The sequence below is a fragment of the Aphelocoma coerulescens genome, chromosome 1A, assembly GCF_041296385.1.
Source record: "Aphelocoma coerulescens isolate FSJ_1873_10779 chromosome 1A, UR_Acoe_1.0, whole genome shotgun sequence".
Lineage (NCBI taxonomy): Eukaryota > Metazoa > Chordata > Aves > Passeriformes > Corvidae > Aphelocoma > Aphelocoma coerulescens.
The window spans coordinates 66,041,103-66,065,845 of NC_091014.1; the positions used below are offsets into that span (position 1 = coordinate 66,041,103).

At 39.0% G+C, this 24,743-nt stretch overlaps 1 protein-coding gene across 3 annotated transcripts; it reads right to left on the reverse strand.

The window, feature by feature from the left end:
• Positions 1-5,118: 5,118 nt before the first annotated feature.
• On the reverse strand, positions 5,119-23,817 carry TTLL1 (TTL family tubulin polyglutamylase complex subunit L1). 3 transcript variants are annotated; one of them, XM_069003372.1, is made up of 11 exons: positions 23,692-23,817; positions 18,730-18,861; positions 17,343-17,551; positions 15,995-16,175; positions 14,771-14,905; positions 14,497-14,605; positions 11,420-11,563; positions 9,580-9,666; positions 8,274-8,437; positions 6,552-6,707; positions 5,119-5,438 (listed from the first exon to the last, which is right to left on the reverse strand). In XM_069003372.1, the coding sequence occupies exons 2-10, from the start codon at positions 18,840-18,842 to the stop codon at positions 6,578-6,580; spliced, it is 1,272 nt and encodes a 423-aa protein (XP_068859473.1). In that variant the 5' UTR covers positions 18,843-18,861; positions 23,692-23,817; the 3' UTR covers positions 5,119-5,438; positions 6,552-6,577. The 3 variants fall into 3 exon arrangements, with proteins under 3 accessions (XP_068859473.1, XP_068859471.1, XP_068859472.1); XM_069003370.1 differs by having other exon boundaries at positions 5,119-6,707; positions 23,692-23,816; XM_069003371.1 differs by lacking the exon at positions 23,692-23,817 and adding an exon at positions 22,319-22,383 and having other exon boundaries at positions 5,119-6,707.
• Positions 23,818-24,743: the final 926 nt, after the last annotated feature.

Sequence of the window (24,743 nt, forward strand, 5' to 3'; positions counted from 1 at the left end):
TTAAAAGAGATTAGTGGTCTAATTATAGTTATCATCAGTGATGCAAGATCCCAGCATGATGACATTATTATGATGCCATAAATAATTTACTTACGTAGAGAATCAAGCTTTACCATATTAATAATTTTGGGTTTAGTATTTTGATTTTTTTTTCCTAAAAAGCAGTTGTTCTCTGCCCATTTTCAGTTATATTAAAAATGTGACATCCAGTGAAAGATTACCTTAATCTTTTTCCTTAGAAGAACAGCTGACAGTCTATCCAGCCCCACTGGTGAGCATTAGATTCAGACTGTTAGGAACAGGACAGGAAGTTTGTGGAGAAAAAAAAAAATCCTCTCATTTTAGATAAATATCCCACGGTTATTTTTACTTTTAACACAATCTATTTTTAAATATGCTTCTTGTTTCTTCTGCTGTCCTCAGAAATTCCATGTGTCCTTTTAGGCACTAGTACTTTCTCTGTAAAGAAATTCTGTCTCATGTCTTCACTCAGAACAAATTTGTGTTTCTTGACTGCTGCCGTAACATTTCAGCATTCTCTTCAAACTCCTTCTCTCTTGCTAAGAAACTCCATGTGTTATACATCTTTGTTTACACTTTAAATGTAGATTTAAATCCTGAACCATATTTTGATTGCAAGTGTAATGCTGTTAGTGACTATATATGCCAACCAATGGCAAAGAATTTCAGATTATTAAATTTAATTCCACTCAAATCATCAATTTCACTGTTTCACTGCCCAACTTTCACTGGGAAAGAACCTTCCAAATAAAAGCCATGTTCTTGTCTGAAATATTTTTTGTTGTCTCCTCATTTTTCACATTACTGTTTTTAATTACAGTTTCATACTGTCCAAACTTTTCTATTTTACACCAATTGTCTATGACTACCTCAGATGTGAATGATTTGCTTTTAATAGGTATGAAATTGGAGAATAATGAAGGTACAGAAGACTTTCAGTCAATAGTAAAGGTATCTATGTCATCATCATAACTGGGAAAGTTCAAGTATGGAGAGCTTGCCTAGGCTTTGATGGCAACTTAAAAAAGCTGGAAAAACATACAGTTGAGCACACACAACTTCCTACAATTCAGTATAAAACAACCAATTTTCCCAAGATACTAATTCATGTTCCTATTTCCTCTTAATAATCGAACTTTTAACAAAATCGTGGCTAAAGTCAGCTTTTCCCAGCTATCCACGTTTGTTTTCTGCAGAGATGACAAGAACAAAGTTTGTTTGTTTGTTTGTTTTTTTAAGAAGCCCTGCAGGTCAGCATAAGTGGATCCCTCTGCACCACAGGGCAGAGAGCCCTTCCCACTGACCAAAAAGCAGGAGTGAACTCTTGTCATAAAGCAGGCATGGAATGTCAGCTCCCTTCTGTAATTTCCATCCAAGTCAACTCAACAGCAACTACTTGAGAAACAGCACCAGTTTATAGTGACACAGTAAAGCCCTTCCTTTACCACAGAGATAAATGAGCTCTGCCTGACATGTTCTGCTGATGAAATGCAGAGCTGTATATCTTCTGTGAAATGTCTATTGTTTTGTTCAGTTTATAGCAGGAAGTGAATCAGGAGACAGGGACATTTTAGGCAGAAGTCCTATTGTAAAGCCAACAGTAATGAAGTAGCTTTAGGAATAATACTGTTTCTTTTATACTAATGAAGTTCCTCAAGCCATGTACAGAAGCTATTCTCTGGGAATCTTATTAATTCCTTCCATGTCAAAGAATTATTAGGGAGAAAGGTTAGTGCCCAGGAAGCAAGCCCCACTATTCAACTCTAACAATAAACTCCTTCTACACTGATGCCGTTATAACAATTCCTGTAGCTGTTTAGAGCTTGTCCATTTAATTCTTCATACAATACTGTCCTTATGCCAGGGAGCACTGGAGCATATGAAGAACAGTATTTTAGGACTGAGACACACATTTATATCAGCTCTGCCTGGCAAGTTATTATACTAGCCAAAGTCAGAACTTTTGAGAACTGTTATTTCTGATTTATTTTGCTCCCCTGAAAGCCAAAACAGTTTCTTTGTTAGATTTGGAGGATGATTGGCCCAGGGCCACAGTTACTCAGAACTAAGAGCTTGTCTGCTCGCAGTCACTCAGATTTAAGCTCTCTCAATTGGAGGTAAAACAGGCTTTAACCTTTTGGAGAATTAGACTCCAGCAAAAAGAGATACCTTACCTCTGAATGAGAGCATCCACATGAGGTTTGTCACCTTCTGTTACATGTCAGCATCGCTCCTGTAGTCAATTCCCCTTAACTCCTGCAGCAGACACCTGCCTCAAGTGGGCTACACATCTCCCTCATCACCTCCGTTCCAGCTGATAGCAGGGCATGCCCCAGGCTCCTACCAGCCTGGGCACCACTTGGTACCATTAGTTCTGTCCTACTACAGCAAGAGATTTAGTTAAAGATGCAGAAGTGAAAAGTTGAAGATTTTATCTCTGAGTAAGCAATTAAAGTTTCCCTTTCCAGTTTCTCTTCCTCCTAACTCAATTTTCACCTTTACCTTTCACAACCAGGTACAAACCAGCCTCTCACTGCATGATATCCCCATACCACCCTCTTCCTCCTCCCACAGAACTATTAGCTATGACTGCTTTAGTTCCCTTGGCACCCTCCAAGTCTGCAGAAAAGCTGCTTTATGCACACTCATTCCAGCTAACACAAACTCTCCTTACTCAAAATTCCTTCTGAGAATTTTTCAACGAGTCTTAAAAACAGACATTACGTAGCAACAGAGCTTCCTAATTTTGAGTTTCTCAAGAACATTTCACTGACATACACGAGGCCTCAAGTTCTGCATAGAAAAGGAAGAATTGCTGCTCGTTACAGATTTTTTGCCTGGGGTTTGTGTTGTGGTTTTAAGCCCAGCTGGAAATGAAACACCACCCAGCCACTCATTTAGCTCCCTCTCTTCCCCTCCCCACACTGGGTGAAATGGGGAGGAGGACTGAAGGAGAACTTCAATGTATGTTGAGATAAGAATAGTGTAATAATTGGAAGTAAAATAAAATGAAATAATAACAGGGGAAAAATCATAAGTGATGCACAATACAACTGCTCACCACCTGCAGACTCCCCTTCCCAAACCTAAATCAGCCCTGCTGAGTAACTCCCCCATTGACTGGCCATGACATTCCATGGTGTGGAATATCCTGGCCAGTTCAGGTCACCTGTCCCAGCTGTGCTCCTCCTCTGTTCCTTCTGTGCACCTCCTCACTGGCAGAGCATGAGACAAGACAAAAAAATAGTCCTAGACTTAGGATAAACACGACTTAGCAAAACCCCAAAACATCAGCGTGTTATCAACACCATTCTCCTTCCAAATCCAAAACACAGCACTGCAACAGCTACTGAGAAGAAATTAACTCCATCCCAGTTGAAACCAGGACAGTTTAGTACTGTTAATGAGAAAACCAATCTTAGTATATTAGAATTCCATGTTATTTCAGTTTTGTTCCTTAAAACTCCCTTTAAATATATAGGTTTTTCATGTATGAGAAGCGAAAATATAATTAGGCCTTCAAACTTCAATCTCTGCAAAAAGCCTGTCAAGAAAAGGAAATGAGGAGAAAGCAGTCTGATGTATATAATCACTAGACTATTATTTTAAAAAGAAAATGGAATGAGATCAGGAAGAGAAGAGTCACTGCATTTGCAGTGTCTTTGAATTCTTGCTCTTTAAAGAGAATAATGCATGACTAAGTTCATGTTTGGATCAGCAAGACAAATTACTAGTACTGCATTGGTTGGAGATATAACTGTAAAATGTGATATCAACATTTGACACCTTCATTCTAGCTCTGAGATTATGTACTACGTAGTCCAAGATTCCTGTCAGGATTTTTTTCCCTTTTTTCCCTAGTTAATAATACTTTAATGCTTTTATTTTGAGGTAGTAATGATAATTTACTAGATATTTCACAAAAATATTTCATCCTCAAGGGTTTGAAATATGCTTTCTCAATATTACACTGGGCCAGAGGGAAGGATTTGCATGTTTAGAATTGATAGGTCTGCTACAAAAATATTTTCCATATAAAATACTTCTCTACAAGTACTATATTTACTTACTGTATCTGCTACACACTGGGACAGAAATCTTTGAAAGGAACAGCAAGATTTCCAGTCCTGACTTCTGAAATATTGAATACTGAGGATGCAAATGAGCTGACCCTTTCCAAGCCAGTAGAGTTCCCCCAAACAATTAAATAAGAATATTCAGTATTAGTAATATTACAGGTAGTGCCATTACTATTTTGTGTTGTTAATGTTTATGCTCTGGAGGCCCTGATTCAACTCACTGCCTACCTGTAATAACATCAGAGCCAACACAGAGTACCACCAACAAACTAGTCTGGAAAAAGAAGATTATTTAGATGCTGTTATCAGTATTGGGTCATTGTGAAATTACAGCTAAAAGTATCCCCTGGATTCAGTCTCCAAAGCCTTCCACAGCAATAAATCCTAATAACCCAGACCTGGTTTTGCTGTCATGTTAAGCCTTCCCAAAAAGCAGTACTACTGTTGCAACAGAAGAATACCACAACAACACATCCTGTGTCCCAGCCACTACAGAAATTAATGGCAAGGAGTGAGAGAAAGCTTCATTTTCCTTCTATCAGAGCATCCTTGTTATGCTACCTGTCTGTTAAACACATAATCATCTACAAAATACTATTTACTACAGGCCCACAGTCCCTAGGGCTGTTACTACTTCCCACTTTATCCCTAACAGGCAGCTGGGGGTAAAACCGGAAACATCTGCCCACTAAGCATCACGTAATTAAAACAACACCACTGATGATTAACACATCTGACTACACATCTACTTAAGAGCAGCTTGACTGTCAAGGCTCAAACATACAAGAAAGACTCACAGTTAGGAACTGAGAAAAACCAAAACAAGCCACCAGCACCATCAACAAAAACACCACCACCCATACCAAAAAACCCAAACAGAAAATCCCAACCCCAAAATATGAGACCTGGAATTTAGGTGAGCTTTACCATCCTGCAGTGATCATCTTGCCTTTGCCTTATTTATTTCAAGAGTCAACTAGAATATGCTTTTGTAGAGGCCAGTGAGAAGACTCAAGTCTGATGAAGAGAGAATCAGCTTTTATTTCAATGGAATATACAAGATTAATGAAGATTAGGGAGAGACTCAGTCTACACATTTCATTCTTTACTGCAAGGATAAACCCCAGATTCTGTGTAAGAATATTGGTCAGCCCAGCCCACATCTGCCCTCCTCCCCAACACAAGATGCTCTTGCCAGACTGTGTTCACTTGTCCCAAAGGCCATGGTTTGCTGCCCTCTTCCAGGAGGACATTCCAGAGCAGGCAAAGTGGTGCAGCTGCAGGTGGTCTGGTTTAGGTGTTCAAGAAACTAAAAACTTTTGGGAGAGTTTAACTTTACTAAAAAAAAAAAAAAAAAAAAAAAAAAAAAAAAAAAAAAAAGAGGGAGGGAGGGAAAAGGAGAATAAAAACAACCAGTGCACGTTACCATTTATAAATGACCACCCAACATCTGGTGGAAAGTCAAGTGCAAGCAACAGCCAATCACAGACCCCACTAGTTTATATGCTCTGCTGTTAGAAGACTGAATATTCCCATTTTTATGGCAGCTAATCATCACAACTGTTGTCATCATAGCTACCAAAAATAGCCTGCCATGTGCAACAATATTTTTGTTAAATAAAATATACAAAAATATACAGATATTTGACTTATATACATGCAAATACACTGAGAGGTTGTGGTACAAATAAAGATTTATCATCAGCTTCAAGCAATGAGATTTGTCACAGTATCTGGTTGCTCTGTCTGTTTTCCACAGACATGCACTATCTGAAAATAAAAATTAATGGCTAGTGAAATAGTCCATCAATACACCATTGAAACGCTCCCTCAGTCCATCAAACTTCCTACCTTTAAAGAGTTATAGCACCTCAAAACACCTAAAGGAAATAAAAAACCCCAACCCTCAGCATTTAAAGACTTGCTTTTCAATTTGTTAATACTGGTTATAAATCAATAGCTGCATTAACTGGCAACAGCCTCAAGTACATGTTTGCTAATTTTTTCTAGTTGCTCTTCTTTTATTACAAGAGTCTGAACCATCACTGTGAAAATATTAATACTCACCACTATGGCCCTTTTACAGAATCCACAGCTCATTTATTATAGGCAGGAAGGGAGAGGCTACTAGAGGAAATAAATACTATTCAAAACAGCAAGGAGTTTCTTTCAGAATGCATATTTTGAGTTGTCATCTTTATAAAGAAAGTTCTTAATCATTACTGAGAACTAGTTTATAAAATTATATGAACATAAATGTATATACATACACCCTCTATATGTATTGTTATAATAATAATAATCAGTGTACGTCTAGTACAGTTCCTGGGTTTTGAGTGTTTGTTTCACTTTTCAAAGGCTGTATTGTCTTCTTTAGTATTTCCTACATGAAATGTAGCAAAACATAGGAATCTGTTCTAAAACTGCAAGTTATTCTTGAAGTGTTCCTACCAAGAGCACAGCTACTTTTTATGTCATCACTTCCAGGTGGTCAATACAGGCTTTCCTGAATCTCTTGCACGGCTTCCTTTGACCCCCGTGGACTGCCCAGGACGACTCCGCAGGTCACGATCAGTCCCATCACTCTGTGCCATCTCTTCATCGTATCTGGAGATAAGAAAACCCCTTCAGTGCCTTGTCCTGCTGCACAAACAGCAGTGGGTCCTGTATATTCTAGTTCTACATTCTAGTCTGCTTACTATCTAGAACTGGAGTTTAATGCAAGCTGTTCTATGTACAGCTTTATGCAGGCACAGCATGACATACAGCCATGATTCTACGCATCCCTAATTTTACAGTACAGATCATTTGAAATAGCTTCAACCCCTGTTTGAAAGAAACAAGTCACCTGGCAGCTTCAGTTACTCCTGAGTTTGTGAAATTTCGTGCTTGTGAAATTCCCCATGTACTTCTGCAGGTCTGTGGTGAAGCAGAACATCAGACTGCTGCCAGTTTAAGTAACTCCTGAGCTATTGCTTCAAAGGGAGGATTGTTAGCTGCAGCGTTAAAACTCCACTGTTGCATCACAGAGTGAGAAGGGAAAGAATGAGGTGAACTAAACAGCCATGGGATCAAACAAAATAAATTTGATGACACATATTTGGGAACACTTAACCACAGTGAGGAGTATTCTGTAAATATCTAAATCCCTTACAGCCTCAGATAACCTCAGCACATACTGACCTTTCAGCTGCTATGCAAATTCCAATCAGAATTTGGTTATAGATAGGTAATTGTAATTAACAAAAGATAATACTAAAATCTTTTGTAGAAAAATCATAATATACACTTAGTTATAGGTATTTTGTATATATAACTTTATAGGTTATTTGTATATATAACTTTATAGGTATTCACAGTTACCATGTATATAACATTTATTAAAACTTAAATCCTAACTCAAGCCACTTATATTTAACTGCTTTTACTAGCATAGAGTAAAAGTATTTAAGATGAGTATGAACTAGTGGATCAGCTATGTACATAAAGTCATTCCTGACATACTGAGCAATTGCACCACTAGTGCTAGAGAACCTATCCAAACATTTTCTCAAAAAAGATGAGGAACTGTGTCAGCAATATGGTATTTAAATCAGTGTTCTTCTGCTTAAGACCAATCAATCCTAGATAAATTTTGCATATATAAAAATCTCAGTTTCCTTCATTTCTCTCCTTATAATACAGATTGAGGAATTTAAAAAAAATCTGACAATTATATTATTTATTTATTATTACATTTATGAATTACAGGGCTCAAGAGGCATTATTTCTATGAACTGAGCAAAAATTTGCATCAAATAACTTTTAAACCAGAACCAACTCTTTTAACTGTTAAAGTACCATCTATGTATCACCCTCAATACAATTAAAGTTCTGCACATGTAGAAGACAAACATTCTCTTTGCTTCTGTCCCTCAATTCTAGCTGCTGGAAGCTCAGAAGGTGCAAGGAGGGGCTTATCAGACAACAGTCTCTCTGGACATGAGGCAAGGAACTCTGCCTTAATGCACTCTCCCACCTGCAGTGCAGCTCCAAAGAAATGAAGTGGTACTTTGTGCCCATTTTTCACATCAGAATGAAGCTCACCATATCTTTTTGGTCTACATTGCACATCAAAAAAAGTGAGGTGACAGAAAAACACTGGACTTTATCTGAAACACTGATAAAACTTACAAGACTTCATAATTGCCCAGAACCTCTTTTGGTGGAGATTTATTCCATTTGCAGTCGGGGATTTCCCCATTAGGCACAGCAATGTTAAGCGTGTCATTAATAAGATTATACTTCAAGATGCGATCATTAGCGGTGCTGGAAGTAAGAGAAGGGGAAGCATTAACCTACAAAAGGAAAAAACAGCATCAGTTTTTGGAGTGGTATATAGTTCTCCAAACAGCATGTCTGATGACTACGTGTGCCACTTGGGAAATTGAGACTGGGTGGCTCAAAGCACATCTTTCAGTTCCTCAGACATTGGAAGGAATTCCCCACTGGGCATTCCTCTTTTTACTTAGACAGGAAAGTACCACTCTGGTAAGTGTCTGCAGTGTCAGCCTGAAGATTTCTGTTGAGATGAGATTCACCAGGGTGAATCAGACAAGACAGAATTTTTGTTTCATTTTCTGTTTACATGGCTACAAACCCTATACATTAGAGTGCTTAAAATTTGCCCAGTTTACATAAACAGCTAGAAACACAGTTACACACAGCTAGAACAGTTACACACAGAAATCTGTGGCTCTCTTCTAGGTAAACAATTTTTCTCCAAGTTCTTACCTGAGTTCTCCCCTGTTATATTGCGAGCTGTAGAGTGCTCTCTATTCAAAGCACTACATTGTATCTTGTTGTAATTAAAACAGGGACTCATTTAATGTATCTTTGTTCCACATTTATTTTGGAGAAGTGGTATCAGAACAATAAAAAGATGATTTTTTTTTAATGAAGTTCACTTCGAATTAGATTGAGAAGAAGGATGGATAAAATTTATACTGAACATACAGATCTAAAGTTAATACACCAAAGAGAAATTTATGTAAAAAATAAAAAAGCTTTCCAAATATCCTATGTATGCCCCTTTTGTTTCCTCTCAACCTGTAACATGAAGGCAATGACAGCATTTAAAACTTAAATATGATGTTATGCTCCATCAAGTCAATGCCCATTTTCCAGGTACTGATCCAGTACTTAACAGGGCTGCTAACATTCAGACTGCCTCTGAAGTGCAGTTGTATGAATGCACTGGGTTTAGAAGACAAAAGCAGAAAGACACAAACAAATAGAAACACCAAAAAAATAGGAGAGAAAAGCACATGCTAGCTTGGTCATCACATAACCTATCTCACTCTGCAACAGTTTTTTTAATCCACTTACCCAATAAACAAAAAATATTGTTTAAAAAGAGGAAAGACTACATTGAAATCTACTTAAGTTTTATTCTGTGAAATTAGAAGGAAGTTTTTTCTTGTATTTTATATAACTTTACCTCAATTAGCCAGGGTTTAAGCTTGTCATCAATGATAATGTCATATCCATAACACTCAAAGCAGTGCTTATCATTATTCATTACAGGCTGGGGAAAAAGAAAAGACAGTAATAGGTATTAAAATCAACTTTTCAGTAAGTTACCCGAAACACTTTCTTTGCTAGAAATCACATATGACGACATTATGAATCTCCTACAACACTTTTCAGTGTTGTAACTCAAATATAAGCTTGCTAACTAGTAAGTTCAGGACTGCCTCTTTTTTGAAGCTGTACGTAAATATTTCAGTACTAATGACTGCATTGCTGACAAGTATTAAGTTATGTTAATTTCCCATTACATTTCCTGTGTGAAAATAAGTGTTTTCATACTTTGCAAAAGTAATAACTACATTTAAAGCCTGCATGCATCAGGACAAAACAGAAGGTTTGAAAATTAACAGCTTCACATAACTGTGAATTCTTCAAACTTTAGAAAAAAAAGACTTATTCCAAGACTTTTCTTTTATTCTGCTGCTGTAACTATACAAAAATTTTAGGTTGAACAATTACAAAATACATTTTAAAATTATAATTACTCAAGGTAACTATAACCCCAAAGCCAAGCGAGACCACGAATCAAGTTGTGCTTAGATGCACATCCTCTAGAGAACCAGTAGCTTTCCAGCATCTGCTAAACATTTGCAGGATGCATGGTGTAAGACTTTTCTTCTATATGAATCTCATTAGATCTTTTAGAGAAAATTTGTGAAGGTTTGTGAGATGTTTTCCCCTAGACTAATAATAAAGCTTTTCATTTCTTCAGGGACTGAAAGTGGGAAGGAGGAACAAGCATCTCATTACATGTGCCATTGACAGGACAGGGGAACAACCAATTTCATGCTCTGTAATTCTCACCACTTTTCCTCTCCTGAAGTTCTGCTAACATTTGATTACATCCCTTTTCTTCTCCCAAGTTATCTTCAGATATGATTGCACAACAGAGGCCAGGTGAAGCCATGCTTCCCCACCTCCCACTGATCCTAGCTGCATGACCTTGTCCCACTTTCTCATGCTGATTCTGGTGCTCATCTGGTCCTTCCATGACTCAGCTTATTCCCCTGGCAGAACACTAAGCCATCAATAAAGCAAGGTAGTAATAGTCTGTTCACAAGTCAGCTGATTCAGCTCTAAATGGTGCCAGAACCAACCCAAAAGAGATGATAAGACAATGTACTTGGGACCAGGGGAGTCCGTGGCAACACTGAGCTCCTCAGTTACCCCAGCTGAGCCCCAGAGTGATACCTGCCCTGGTATGGGATCACAGAATATTACCCAAACACTAGAAAGTCACTCAAGCAGAGAACTGGCTGCTACTTCTTTTTTAAGTAAGAGTTTGTGATAACTCCATGGCTTGTGTATAAAAGAGGTGAAAGTACGTTATGTAACTCTGCTGAACCAATAGCCTTAGGTTTCCTTTGATAAATTGTCCTCCAGAGATTTTTTTTTTCTTTAACACATTTGTTATTGCTGGAATGACGTCACACATTTTGGCAGAACTTAATACTATTCACAAGGGCAGTATCAAGTCATATTAAATAGTTCACAGAGCCCTCAAGGAAAGAGATTTATTCACTCCTTCAAATACCCACAGACAGTTCAAACCACTCACCCACCCAAGATTCAGTTCCCTCATTTCAGAGAAATCAAGAGACAAGAGAACTGCAGAAATCAGCATCAACACCACCACTCAAAGAGCAGAAAATAGATATAGGGGTTTTAATGGCAAGCTCACTTCCATGGTTATGGGAAGCCTGCAGCTGGAATGCTCTCACTGGCAGCATTCCAGGAACAGCACTCACCGCAACAGCCTTCAGGGACTGCACAATTATCCAGTGGATTTCATCAAATAATTTGTTGGTGACTTCCTTTCCACGGGTGCTCTCCAGATACAGGCGTAAGTTACTCACTGTCCATTTGCCTCCATGGATATGGTTGTAATCATCCTGAAGAGTTAAGGAGTTCACTCAGTCTAAGATTTTGAAGTTATTGGGCAGGTTTTTTTCATTCCCACAAAAAGTCCCCTTATACTCACAAGTATTGCTCTAAAAACAAAGCTGGCTAATTGTTCTTGCAGCTTTATGAAGACTTCAGCTTTGAACTGCCCTCTGCATAATCAACTGCTTTTATTATAGCTCTAATATGCTTGTATCACACATTGCAAATCAAGTAATAAATCTTAGGAGAAAAAAAACAATGGGTACTTTGACAGTTTTATAGTAAAGTATGAGTTATGATTTGGAAATAGAAGTTTTAAAATGTGAAAGGAAAGAATGGAATGTTTTCCTCCTCTGGGGATAAGGAAAAAACAATTAATGACTAATAGCAGAATTTCACTGAAGGTAGCTGTTGTAAAATAGCACTTTAAATAAATAAACACAGACAAACACTTTCAAGTACAACTTGTCCGTTCCCTGGTATCTTCTTAATGGTGCTACTGATAACAGTTACATTCAAGAATATAGTGAAATGCTAACTGAATTGTTTGTAAAAGTTAAATTTTTCAAGTAATTCAGTACAAAAACCCATTAAGTGTTACTGAAACTGAACAGAGGAAAACAGGAGGTTACCTTATGTTCTCTTTTCAGAGGCTAGCAAGGCTCTGCTTTATTTCTCTTTAAATGGAAAGACAAGAGCAAAGCGAGGGTCGTTCATACTGATGGAAAGGCACATGTTCAGCCCTCAAGGAACTCTCAGGACAAATGTTTTGTCCCTTTATAAAGGTTCTCCTCAGAGCATTTCTGAGAATTAATGACTGCATGCCTGCTAAATTATAAAACACAGAATGCATGGAGCAGAAAAAAGCTCTCAGAAGAACAAACGCTGTCGTCCTTTAGGATAAGGTCAAAGAAACACCTATCTTATTATTAGGCTTTCTCCTACAGCTCCCCCATTAGTAAATTTGGAAAACTGGACTGTACAAATAAAGACCTGAAACATGGTTCTCAGGATTTGCTCCATGAAAAAAAATGTCTTCCAGCAAGGCAACAGAGATCAAAGTTCCAGTCCTCTTTGCCCTTTAGAACAAGTACTCAAATCAAAATAGATTGCAACCGGGTAGAGCTTTACACAGCCACAGTTGTTTAATTGAAGATATTAAGCAAAGTGAAAATAATTATGCATAAGAATTATTGTTGTTTTGTTTGTATTACACATGCGTTTTCCAGCACCTCATCATAATTTTTATAAATTACTGACAACTCAAATTAGGTACAGTTTTAGAAGATTAAAACTGTACAGTCTAAATGCCTCCAAAGTTACAGGCACATTTAAAAGAGAAGAACAAATAGGATGGGTAGCACTTTATGTTAAACTTCTCTTATGACTTTCTGCCAAACTGAACAGATATCAGTTGTTTACAATTTATAAAAAGCTTTTCAAATATTCTAGTAACGTTTCCCCATGCTTAGGCTGCTACTTCTATACCCATTTCTGTTGTCCTTTATTCTAAGTGACCTCACCACCACATTCACTTCTTTTATTTGGGGAACTTGAAGGCCATTCTTTAACTGGTAGAGAAGATGGAAGGGTGCATAATAACAAGACAGGCAACGTACCACGTGCCTCACATCTTCACTGCTACTGGCAACAGCACCAGGATTTATTCTATAAGTTGTATGGGACCTGCTTTCACTGGAAGTGTCAGTGTGCCCTGTCAAACCAAAACATGTTTGAAGCACTTCACAAATCAGCACCTGAGCAATAAAATGTTTGTAGCACTGAAAAATGCCATATTTGACCACTGACCCTGGTTTAGAACTACCAGCATTATCATTCACACTGTTGTTACAGCAATATCCAGACAAGAACAGTTCTGCTATGCTGCACATCTTACGGAACAGTAGCAGAGAAGGCACATTGGGCAAGGTCGCATTTAAGATATATTACATATATCTTGTGTATGAGTGCAGGTGTATACCCATATGAACATAAACAGGAGCATGTGTGTGTGTATGTCCATACATATTCATTTTCCATACCATTAAAATAAAACTTAGGGCATTAGGAAGTGCAACAATAGAGTTTTAATTACTGTACCAGAGGCACGGTTTGTAAATCCCAGACATCCGCTAAAAACACCAAAGGGACAATCACTATCACGTCATTCCCTGAAGGAACAAGGCTTGGGAAGTGACACTTTATGCCCATCTATGTCACCCCTACCCCACTGCTGAATTTCAGCCTACTTTGACATAAGAAGTGCTGCCAAAGCTCTCATGTTTCCACATGAATATCAGCGGTAAATTACAGGACAGAACTGTTCTGCAGGCAGAGCTCCAGCTTTGTCCATTCAAGAGGAAGCCACCCAATGGCCAGGCAGCACTTATTTATCTCAAGTTTGCAACTGCACAGTCCCTTTGTTTCCCACACAAGGAAGGCAGGGGCAGGGGGCTGAGGGAACATTGGAAGAAGCTGGAAAGTTCTGTGGTAAGTAAGTGCTGGAGATAAGAAATTGAATTAAGTGCATGAGAGAGAGAGAGAGGGAAGGGGAGATGAGGAAGGACATATTAAGCCAGTATTATAAAATATATATCCACATGATTGAAGCTCATTAATTTCATTGTTCAATTCAGTAAGTGACCATATTGGCTTTTAAATGAAAGGAGATGTGAAGAACAACCCTGTTCTCAACTACTGTGAGTCAATACTGAAAATATCACCCTCTATTATAGAGCTGCAACTCATTATCTTGACTTTTGAGCTGTGGTTTTCTAAAATTTCTAAATTCTAAAATGTATTTATTTCTAAGTGCAAGTTGAAGTATTTTAATTGCAAGATGATGAAGAGTATGACAAAACCTTTTGATTCCAAGTTTTCGGGACAATTTAAGAAAATCAATCTTGCCACAAAAAAGCATGAAAGAACTCAGCACACTTACCCCATGTTTCTGAATGGCAACGTTTGTAAGATGTACAAACATGTTATCCAGTTCACTTGTACTTGGTGTGTATTTCACTGTGCAAAAGCGGCAAAATCCAAGTTTATACCTTAAATGCAAAAAGTCATTAAAATGTGTTAAACCCCTGTAAGAAACAAGGAAGTGAGCATCCTAGGGTACCACTTACAGGTTAAACTTCTTTGTGTAACATGCACATTATTTTGACTACATTGGACATTATCTCTAAACAAAATACAAATACATGCAACCTTACATGTAACACCTCAGTGGCCGATAGGTAGACACCAAAACATAGAGACGAAGATCAAATTTCTTTCCACCAATTAGCAAGGGATTGTTGATGTAGAGTGAAATCACATAGGCTTCCTTGGAAGACTGAGACACAAACCTGAAAAACACAAATCATGCCTCACAATATGATATTTGCATCAATATAATCCCTGAAGTCCTTTACTTCTTTAGAAGTGTTCTGTAAATTTTGAGTTGACTGAAATCTTGCATCTTTTGCCAAGACAATGTATAAAGTTGTGGTGGTTAATAATAAACACTTGGCATCAGGCACTATATACCAAAAAAAAGCTGAAAATACTGTACAGATGACCAAGATCAATTACCCATTTAAACTCACACGGTAGCTGACCAAGCCAGTCAGAATGCAGCTCTACAGGCCAGTCTTTTTCCCTTAAAGAGAATTTAGAGCTTGGCAAGCTCCCGACAAGCAAAAAGGATGTGGTGCATCACCTTCATTGTTCAAGGTCTTGTACTACTGGAATATTTCATTGTGCTTGGTGTGCAATTGCAAACCACTGTGAAAAGTTAATGTAACTTTCAGATTGTGACATTCTTCAGATTCCAAATCAAACGTGGGGAAAGATACTCAAGGGATATTCAGCCAGTCCCTTGATCACAGGAAAAAGCTTAACATTAGTTGTGTGAGCATAACTTCTAGTCAGAGAAAAACGTAAGATTGCTAACCTGTTTCATCCATTTGGAAGGAGACCATCAACATGATGTGTATTATTTTGTGCTCCAAAAGGAAAATGCATTTATTTCACACAAATTCAGAAAGTTATTTAATAGATATTAAACAATTATTGAAATTGCTGAGGGGAAGATTTTTCTCTTGCTTCCTGTTATTTAATACTGTGAAGCAGAACAATTCATTTCTACGCAATTTTCTCCCCCACAACAATGAAAGCATTTTTATAAAGAATATTAATTGAGCAGTTCTGTGTGCCTCCTCATACCAAAACAACTCGTATTATAACCTGTTGAAGGAGGAAGTGAGATAACAACTGAGGTTAAATGCAAACCTAATTACAAAATCACAAAGCAATAATAATAATAATAATAATAATAATAATAATAATAATAATAATAATAATGATGGAATACTTTTCCCATGCATCAGACAATCAGCATATTGATGTAGTTCACCTAGTTACAGAAAGTACAAGAAAGGACTTTAAGAACTTACGAAGATGTTTTGCTGTCTCGAGACCATTTTTTAATTTGGGAGAGTTTATTGATTAGAAATATTCCTTTTCCTTGAGCTTTGCCACAAGGTTTCATAATCCACGTGCTGGAGGGATTCTTTCTGAATTCTTCAACAAAGAGATTATAATCGGCAGGAAGCATAAAAGTCACAGGAACAAAATCTGAGTAAAGGGGGAAAAAAAAAGGTGCACAATTAAAGACACTGTATCTGACAAGGCTATTGACATATATATACTGAAAAAGAAGAGTTCTGTATTTTCAGTTTTCCAGTCTGGCATGATCCTCCTTCATTAAGACTCATGTTGCTTTTTATCTCATTTACATTCTAGTTTTTAACTTAAACAATTGCAAAATGTTGCACTTCATAGTATTAGATTCTAATTCATGTGAATAGATTTTCTTCTTTCATTTATATGCTGTGCAATTAGAGTATTACATACCATTCCAACTAAACAATCAAAATGTCTCCATTTCCTATACCAACTTTCACCATTCCTTATCATGCTCTGTGCAGGCAAAATTCCCCTTTGCCTGTGTAATTTTTATTTTCATGTAACTCCCATTATTCTTATTTATTTTATCTTATTCTGAACTCCTACTATTCTTCTGTGCTCCCACGCTCATATGATACCTAAAACCTAAAGGAAAACATTTTTCACTCTTTGCTATTAGATTATCTTCACTTCTGTCCTTACAGAACTGTTTTCTTACACGGATGAAGTGTTTTCATTTCACTTTTCCAAGATGTAATTCAACTCCCCATATCCCCATTCTGTTTCACTTCAATGCTTTCTGACCTCCAAACCAACTCTACTTTCCTCATTCCTGATCTATTCTTGGTTTAGTTTTGGGGTTTGAGTTTCTTGGGTATTTTTTTTGTCTGGTTTGCTTTTTTTTTTTTTTTTATTTTCTAGCAGTCATTATTAGTTCCCCAACTTCTCCCAAATTTCTCCTCTGAAGCATTTGTTCATCAGTTCTGTCCTTTCTACAAAAAGTTTATTTCAGTTTTTGCTCCAGTGTAAGATTTTCAGGTAATGGTTTTTCACTTTTGAATTAAAGAAACTGCAACCCTCTCTCATATGAAGTAGCAAAGTTTCACCACTAATCTAATTGTAAACTACCTTTAACCCACAATTTTTCCTCTCCAAAATAATTTTTAAGAAACCCCAAATGAATCAAACCCAAGAGAGGAACAGAGCACTTCAAGGTAGCCACTTTAATGTCATAACACTCCAGAGGTTCAGTGCTTCATGCACAAAAAAGCTGGTTCAATTCCAGTTATTGACTACCTAGAAAAAAGCTGAATGCTGATAATAAGAACAACATACCCAAATAAATATATTTCCCATTTTCATCTTTTTCTGCAAGAGGACTTCCTTCTTTCTCAAGTTCTTTTCTGTATCTCTTGATATTCTTTACCATCAGATCTTTTCTGGTCAGCTCGTAGTGGTTTGGGAAATGATTGACAATTTGGTCATCAGAGAGGCGGTAACCGGCTTCCACACTGAACACATTTCTGATTGTTTGGACGCTCATCCTGAAACCAAAGACAGACACCAAATGATTTCTCTCAAGAAACACACTTCAGGAAGACAAATTAGAGATCTTCTCACTCCAATTTCTTCATCTTTTCTCTCTCTCTCTCATTTCTCTTCATATTTAATATTTTGCTGCAGTGACAATCCAACATATCCTGAAGTTTTATTTAACAAAGCAAGGGTTTAATCAGTCCCTCTACTACTACTGAAATTGGTGCAGGAAGTGAGGCCAGGAAGATGACAAATGGGTCCTACTTGACTCTGGCTTGTTGATAGTCAGGTCAATCCCCAGCAGGGCCTAAAAATGACTGAAGTGCACCCAAATGCTAGAGAATCCTCTTTCTAAATCTGTTACTTCACACTCCTGAAACTCACCCTTCCTCTTCAAAAAAGCCACAAACCCAACCTCCTACTGACTGCCTTGCTACTTGGATTACAAAGAATTCAGACATATGACTTGAAAACTGGTTAAGAGATCTTGCTAAAAACACCTGTGATGTTTAGTTATACACCAGATGGAAGTGCTGCAGTGACAGAGTCATCAAACCAGTTTTCAACTACATTTTTCACAGAAGAGCAGGGACATAGGTGCAAAGAATTTACCATATAAGATGTCTCAATGTGAAAATTTAAGAATATTTCCTCAATGCCACTAATCTGCTATATTATCATCTCAGGAAGAAAAAAAGAAAACTAACCCAAAACAATACAACCAGTCACACAGCAATTTCCATGAGTGTTTCCCCACTCTCCCAACTGCATTCCAAAAGCATGAGCAGATTACTAGATTCTTGCCCATTTAAATAAGTGGTTCACAAAGGGTACATTTGGCAGCACAAACTGCCATTCTGATGTATTTGACAAGAACAGCATAAATTGTTTGGTTTATTTAAAGAGTACTGTTTCTGTCAGTTAATAGATTACTGCATTCTAGGACAGCATTTCATGGGCTTATATTAGACAAACACTAAATGAGAAGATTATTTACTCTCCTCCTTTTACCACAATCTTGATCTAATTTCACATCCACTCTCAGTATTGAAATGTTGAATAATTAGCCTGAATAGAAACCATTATCATGAAGAGAAGCACAGTTTATTACAGAAGTCTGGACTCTGGTAAAAGAGCAAGCCTCCATAACATTGATAAAAGAAATTGGTAATTGCAGTGTACTTACCAATAAAAATTCCAGTCTTCATTTTCTGCCACCTGAATCCATCCTCTTTTTTCAAAGTTGTTTATTAGAACAGATTTTTCTATGTCAGTTACCCATTTTACTTTTCCTGCCATTATATTAAAGCAGAATAACCTGTTTGTGAGAAAATTTAAAGTTGAAAACAGGGGAGGATACAGGAAAGTCAAGGCAGAAGAAAAGTGGCACCTACAAAACACTTTCATCTAAGTATATTAGTTTAAAAACTAAGGAAAATATCATCTAGGCTCAGACTGAAACCCTTCACTTTTCAGCTGGACAACTGCACACAAGGACACTGGTTACAGAGACTTTTCACAGTCCCCACCTTTTATAAATAGGAATACAACATCTGTCTTCCCTTAAATATACTACTGACAGAACCTTCTATTCTACACTGCGTAATGTTTAAAGAACCAAGAGTGGAGCACAGACATTGTATTGTTCCTAACTTATGAACATACATTTCTGCTTTGTTTTGAAGCAGGAAAGTTCATCTGGATCATGTGGTGACTTTAGAATAAAAACCCCATGATTCCAAAAGAAATCCCTTACATGCTCTATCAACAATCAAGATTTGCAGTACCCCAAGGGAGGGACCTACAGTGAAGTTACTGACCTTGCAACTGATCCCATTAAAGCCTTACAGGATTTCCCCGAAACTCAGGTTGTTAGAAGAGTGCTTACGAACCGTATTTCAGCTCCTGACACCAGATGTCACTTTCTACATTAGATCTCTCGCTTGCCCAGGTCAGCTTTTTGTTAGGATCACTCGACCATTTTGGCAGGAAGGGACTTCAGCAAGTCCCTTGGTCCAGTCTCCTGCTCTGTGCAGCCTTAGCTATGAGATCTGGTTGATGCCTTGGGTTTTAACTTGTATCCTTTTCAAATCCTGCACTGCCTAGTGTGTAACTCCAACAGGTTACTTCTTGCAGCCTGGTAACTACTGTTCTCTCATGCTGGTTAGACAGAACAAACCTCTCCAAGCTTGATCTCCAATGACACCCAGACTGCCCTAGGCCCAAAATGTGTAAACTAACAACTTAAGAAGGGGGGTAAACTCGGGGTAATTACATCATTAACTGAAGTTTTAATTGGAGAATTAACCCTGATATGCAAATGAATCAAACTTTATAAAAGTGTGAAGAACTCATGACTTGGGGTCCATCTTGGGAGTAGCTTCTTGACTCCCCGAGGTGTACCTTGAAGGCTCTTCAAATAAATACCAACCATTATTCTCTTATTCTTGTCTAGTCTCTGTTTTTAGGTGGCCACCCCAGGCATCATGGTCACTTTGCTCAGAGCTTTACCCACCTATGTTTTGAAAAGCCCCAAAGACAGAGATAGACAGAGATAGCACAGCTTCTCTCTCTTGGCATCCCATTTCACAACCTGACTGACCTAATGAGGGGGGAAGGGTGTGGTTCTCCCTATAATTTATTGTTTTTCCTATATTTGTTATTTTTACTTGCATTACTCTCCCAAGAACAAAACTCACCATGCAAAGGAGCGGGAGACAGCTGGGTTATTACACATCCACATGTAACATCATCCACTGCCCCTTCTACATATTCTTTTCCATTGAAAAGTAAATTAAAACATAAAATCACCTTTACTAAATGTAGTGTTGCAATTAATGAATGTAGTTAATGCAATTTCTGTAGGTAACATGTTGGACTGGTATTCATTTTCCAGGACTAGATATGGAGATGTACATTTGCCACCAAGCTCAGGCCCCTATTGTTTCTCTCTGGGAGGTACAACCCATATAATCCCACACGGACTATTTATCCTGTCAAATCTTACAAGGCAGAAATGTTTACTAATCAACTTCAATTTTGGAAACTTTAAGACCCACTTATTTTTATTCATGTTGGTAAACCAAGCTGAAATTCAAGCTTAGATGTAAAAGAGTACATGAAGGCTCAGGGTCTGTCTTCTTGTGTGTGATTTATACAACACCTAATTTTACAAGGTCATGATCTCTCTCTCTCTCTGGGCCTTCCAGATATCACCAGAACAAAAGTAAATGAAACAATTAATGTATTTGTATTGAAGCTTGTATGACTCACCATCGGTGACTCACTAATACCACACACCACCTTGTTGTGGTTTTAAAAGTTCAGGGATTAGTCTGCTTGCAATACAATTGTCCCTTCAAAAGGAAATGCATTAAAAGCTACAATGGTACTAACCAACCACAATGTAAGCTTTTCAAAAGGCTTAAAAACAACGTTCTTCACATCTCCAAGCTATCCCATTTCTCTGACTCCTTGATCGATTCACACACAGGCAGGCGAGTTAAACCTAAATGAAAGCTAAACACTGAAGATAGCTTCTACCAGAAATAAAAGAAAAAATACAGGAGTGTAATTCTTTTCTTGTTTTGGGAACTTGAGGCCTTACAGATCCCTCCTGCTACAGGAGGATTGAAATGACAGCAATACAACAGCAGACTGAAAATTCCTCCTTGGTTTCTGCAGACAGTTTGATCATCTCAGATGATGTTTAAGTAAGTTATTACTGTAATTTTGTAAGCAAAATCTTCCAATTTTGTATAAACTGATTACCGAAACCCAAAAACAAGGATACATAAAAAAATAACACTTAAGTTGTACCAAAAACCTTCTTATTTTCGATAATATGATTTTAACACAATATCGTTTTCTACAGGAATCCTCTATCCGCAAACAGTTATTCTAGATAATCCGATGAGATTGCACAAGATAGCTACACATTCAAACTTCTGGGCAGCTGAGATCCTTAGCTTCACAAAACATCAAAGAAGAACTGCATAAAACAGCCCTAGCCTGCGTATTTATTGTAAGTCAAATCCTTCGCAGAATACCAGAGCTCCTACTCCAGGTATGTGACAGAGGCACAGCAGGACTGCCACTTCTCCAAAGCACTGCCCTTCCCGCCCGCATTGCTCCCACGAGCAGTAAAGAAGCTGGGCAGCAGCCTAACCCCAAGGTGAGACCTCTTGCCCTGGCACAAATTCATGATCTGAGATCCAAAAGCAGCCCGGTTGGCATCACCGCCACTACAGCAAGCCAGTGGTGCTGGTGGCAGACTTTCCACACAGCAAAACAGCGGTGAAGCCACGCCTGACCCAGCAAGCCCTACTTCCTTCTAACAGTACAAAATGTAACTGTGCTTCATTATCAAGTTTACTACTGGAAAATCCACTCTAGCTGTGCCATCACAGGAGGCCACGGGGGCCTGCTGCGAGATTCCCAAAGTGTCAGGGAGGAGAAGGAGCCCAAGGCTGAAACAGACACACGGCTGCGTGTGCTTGGGGGTGTTTGCGGGGACGGAGGAGCGTGTGTGGGGTGTGTACGATTGTGGGTGGGGTGGTGTGGGCGTGTGCATGTGTGGGGTGTGTATGCGTGGGGATGTGGGGGGGGTTTGTGTATGTATCTGGGGTGTGTGTACCGGGGTGTATGCGGGACACGTATGGCGCTGTGCAGGAAGGGGATGGGACTGGGGATGTGTGCAGAGGGGCTGTGGGTGTGTAGAAGGGATGCCGGAGGGTGTACGGACACCCATGAGCTGCCCCGCGCCCCGCGCTCACCTGCCGCCGGGAGCGCGGCCGCCGCTCCCCTCAGGCCCGGCCGTCCCCGCCGGATGCCGCCATCGCCCCGCCCGTTCCGCCGCCGGGGGCCGGGGCGGGGCCGCGGGGGGCGGGGCCGGGGCGGCGCGCGCGGGAGCCTGAGGGGCGGGGCCCGCCGGCCATGTTGTGTGTGTGGGGCAGTGCGGGGGTCATGGCGAGGCTCGGCCGGCGCTTCCCGTAGGGACAGGAACGTTCTGCAGCCCTGACGGGAAAGCCCCGAAACCCGGTCAGCCACCTCAGCCTTGTTCCTGCTGTCTGGGGACGTTTTGGTCTCAAGCGTCTGCGGCCTGCCCCATCGTCAGGAAACAAGTCCCTAACAAACATTAGTTCATGAGTAAATGGGGGTTTGTGAAAGGCTATCGCGTGACAAAACCTTCCTGGATGTTACCAGGATATAAAACCCCCAGAGACACGCGCCCAAAGCTCAAGTCCGTGTTTGAGCCCATCAGGTGCTAAAATGTTCACCACCATACAGCTGCAGGAATAGCTGCTTTTGTATGGATACTGTTCAGAGGAAGCATGCACATTTTCACCCAAAAATTTCATCACAGAACCCCAGACTGGTTTGGGTTGAAAGGGACCCTAAAGCCCATTCAGTTCCGCGCCGTGCCATGGGCAGGGACACCTTCCACTATCCCAGGTTGCTCAGAGCCCCATCCAACCTGGCCTTGGACACTGCCAGGGATGGGGCAGCCACAGCTTCTCTGGGCAACCTGTGCCGATGACAACAACAACGTGATCAACAACTATAATTCACAGTGAAAGCGGGGTGAGAAAAATAGTACGTATGAAGTTATGGTTTTAGTTCTTGTGCAGAGAAGCCTGATTTACACATGCAAAATTCCTTACAAAAGAGATTATGTTAAGACACCTGACATATTAAGGTCACTGACGGTCTGTGATAGGCTCGATACAAAACAATGAGATGCTACATAGAGGACTCCAGAGATCTGAAGAGTCTCGGAGGGAGACTCTGTAAGACAAATTACATAGAATACTTAATTTGTCTCTGTAAGACAAATTACTCATTAAAAAATAGATACATTAAGACAGTAGCTGAAATAAGCAGTTTACAGTATGCTGGAGTAGAGCAAATTCCCTAAGAGCCTTAATGTCCCAAATAACCTGAATAGAACAAATAATACATCATGATTTGCCAGGTCATGCTATGGTAATAGGCTGTTTCAAGGATGCAACTACAAGGAAAGAGTTAATTTAACAATTCATATAACTGGAGCTATTAAATATTCCCCAGTTTAGCTATGAAAGCAGCTGCAAAATGCAGTGTCACGTGCATGGCCACGTGCAGTGGAAATTTCCTAGCACAACAATACCTCTGGCAGCAGAAGAGAGCAGCCTTCACAGCCTTCTTTCGATCGAGAAGGTATGTCTGCCGTGGCAGCTGAAAAGTGAGCCTGAATCTTCTCCTTGCTTGTCAATCCTTTTGTGTTCCTGCATCCATCATACCTCGGAGGAAAGCTGAAAGGAAATACACTTTTTAAATTTATTAAGTATTACATTAAGGACAGAAGCCGTTGGTTTGTTGGGTGGTTTTTTTTTTTTTTTAATGTAAGAGTCTTTTAGCTCAATTCAGCAGTTTGTAATTGATGTCACAGTTCCATAGTATAAAAAGCTGTTGTTTTGCTGTCTCTCTGAAATTTACATTGACAGTATTTCATCACAGATAGTAATAGATGCTGTAGTTTTCCATATAAAAGCATCTCCACTTTTTAATATTATTGTTAAGAAAAGGGAAGTGGGGGGTAATTTGAGAGCAGCTCGGTGACGCTTACTATTATTGTATCAGGAAATGCTGTGGCAGCCCTGATGTGCTATCTTTGTGACAGAAATTACTCTTATGATGACATTTGGGTATTTTATTTTAAGCTTGAGGCAACTCACAAGGTTACCTGTATGTGCAAAATTCAGCCTGGTTTCAGGAGAGGAACTATTATTGATTTGAAGCAAGATCAATACAAAAATTGAAATATCAGAACTGGTGAATAGAAGATAGTCATGGCAAGCAGTGATAGTACAGAGGTTAATTTACCTTTTATTATATTGTACCTTTGAGGCAATTTTCATCCAGCATGTGCAAATGTAAACAGAGCACAGTCCTGGGCATGAGTTGGAAGATAAGCTTTGTCATGTTCATTTTACAGATGAGTAAACCTCTTGTACGGAGCTTGAAGATGAGACAAGGGAGGTTGCACTGCACAGCGCTGAAAGACGTGGTTTGCATGAGACACACACATGCACACATGCACGCAAACACTTGGATACATTTAAAAACTTAGCCATGAAAGTCTTAAGGACATCCCAGCTCCAGGTGGAGTGCGGTATCTATGCTGCTGCTCTGCTTCTCCTGGTGTTTACCTTCACTCAG

Excerpts from the sequence above, each read along its gene's own strand:
- TTLL1 (XM_069003372.1), bottom strand. The coding sequence starts at position 18,842 with ATGGCAGGAAAAGTAAAATGGGTAACTGACATAGAAAAATCTGTTCTA. Across the intron at positions 14,906-15,994 it reads CGAGACAGCAAAACATCTTC|GTTTGTGTCTCAGTCTTCCA; the intron begins GTAAGTTCTTAA and ends TGTGTTTTTCAG. Across the intron at positions 6,708-8,273 it reads CTGGGCAATTATGAAGTCTT|ATACGATGAAGAGATGGCAC; the intron begins GTAAGTTTTATC and ends TCTTATCTCCAG.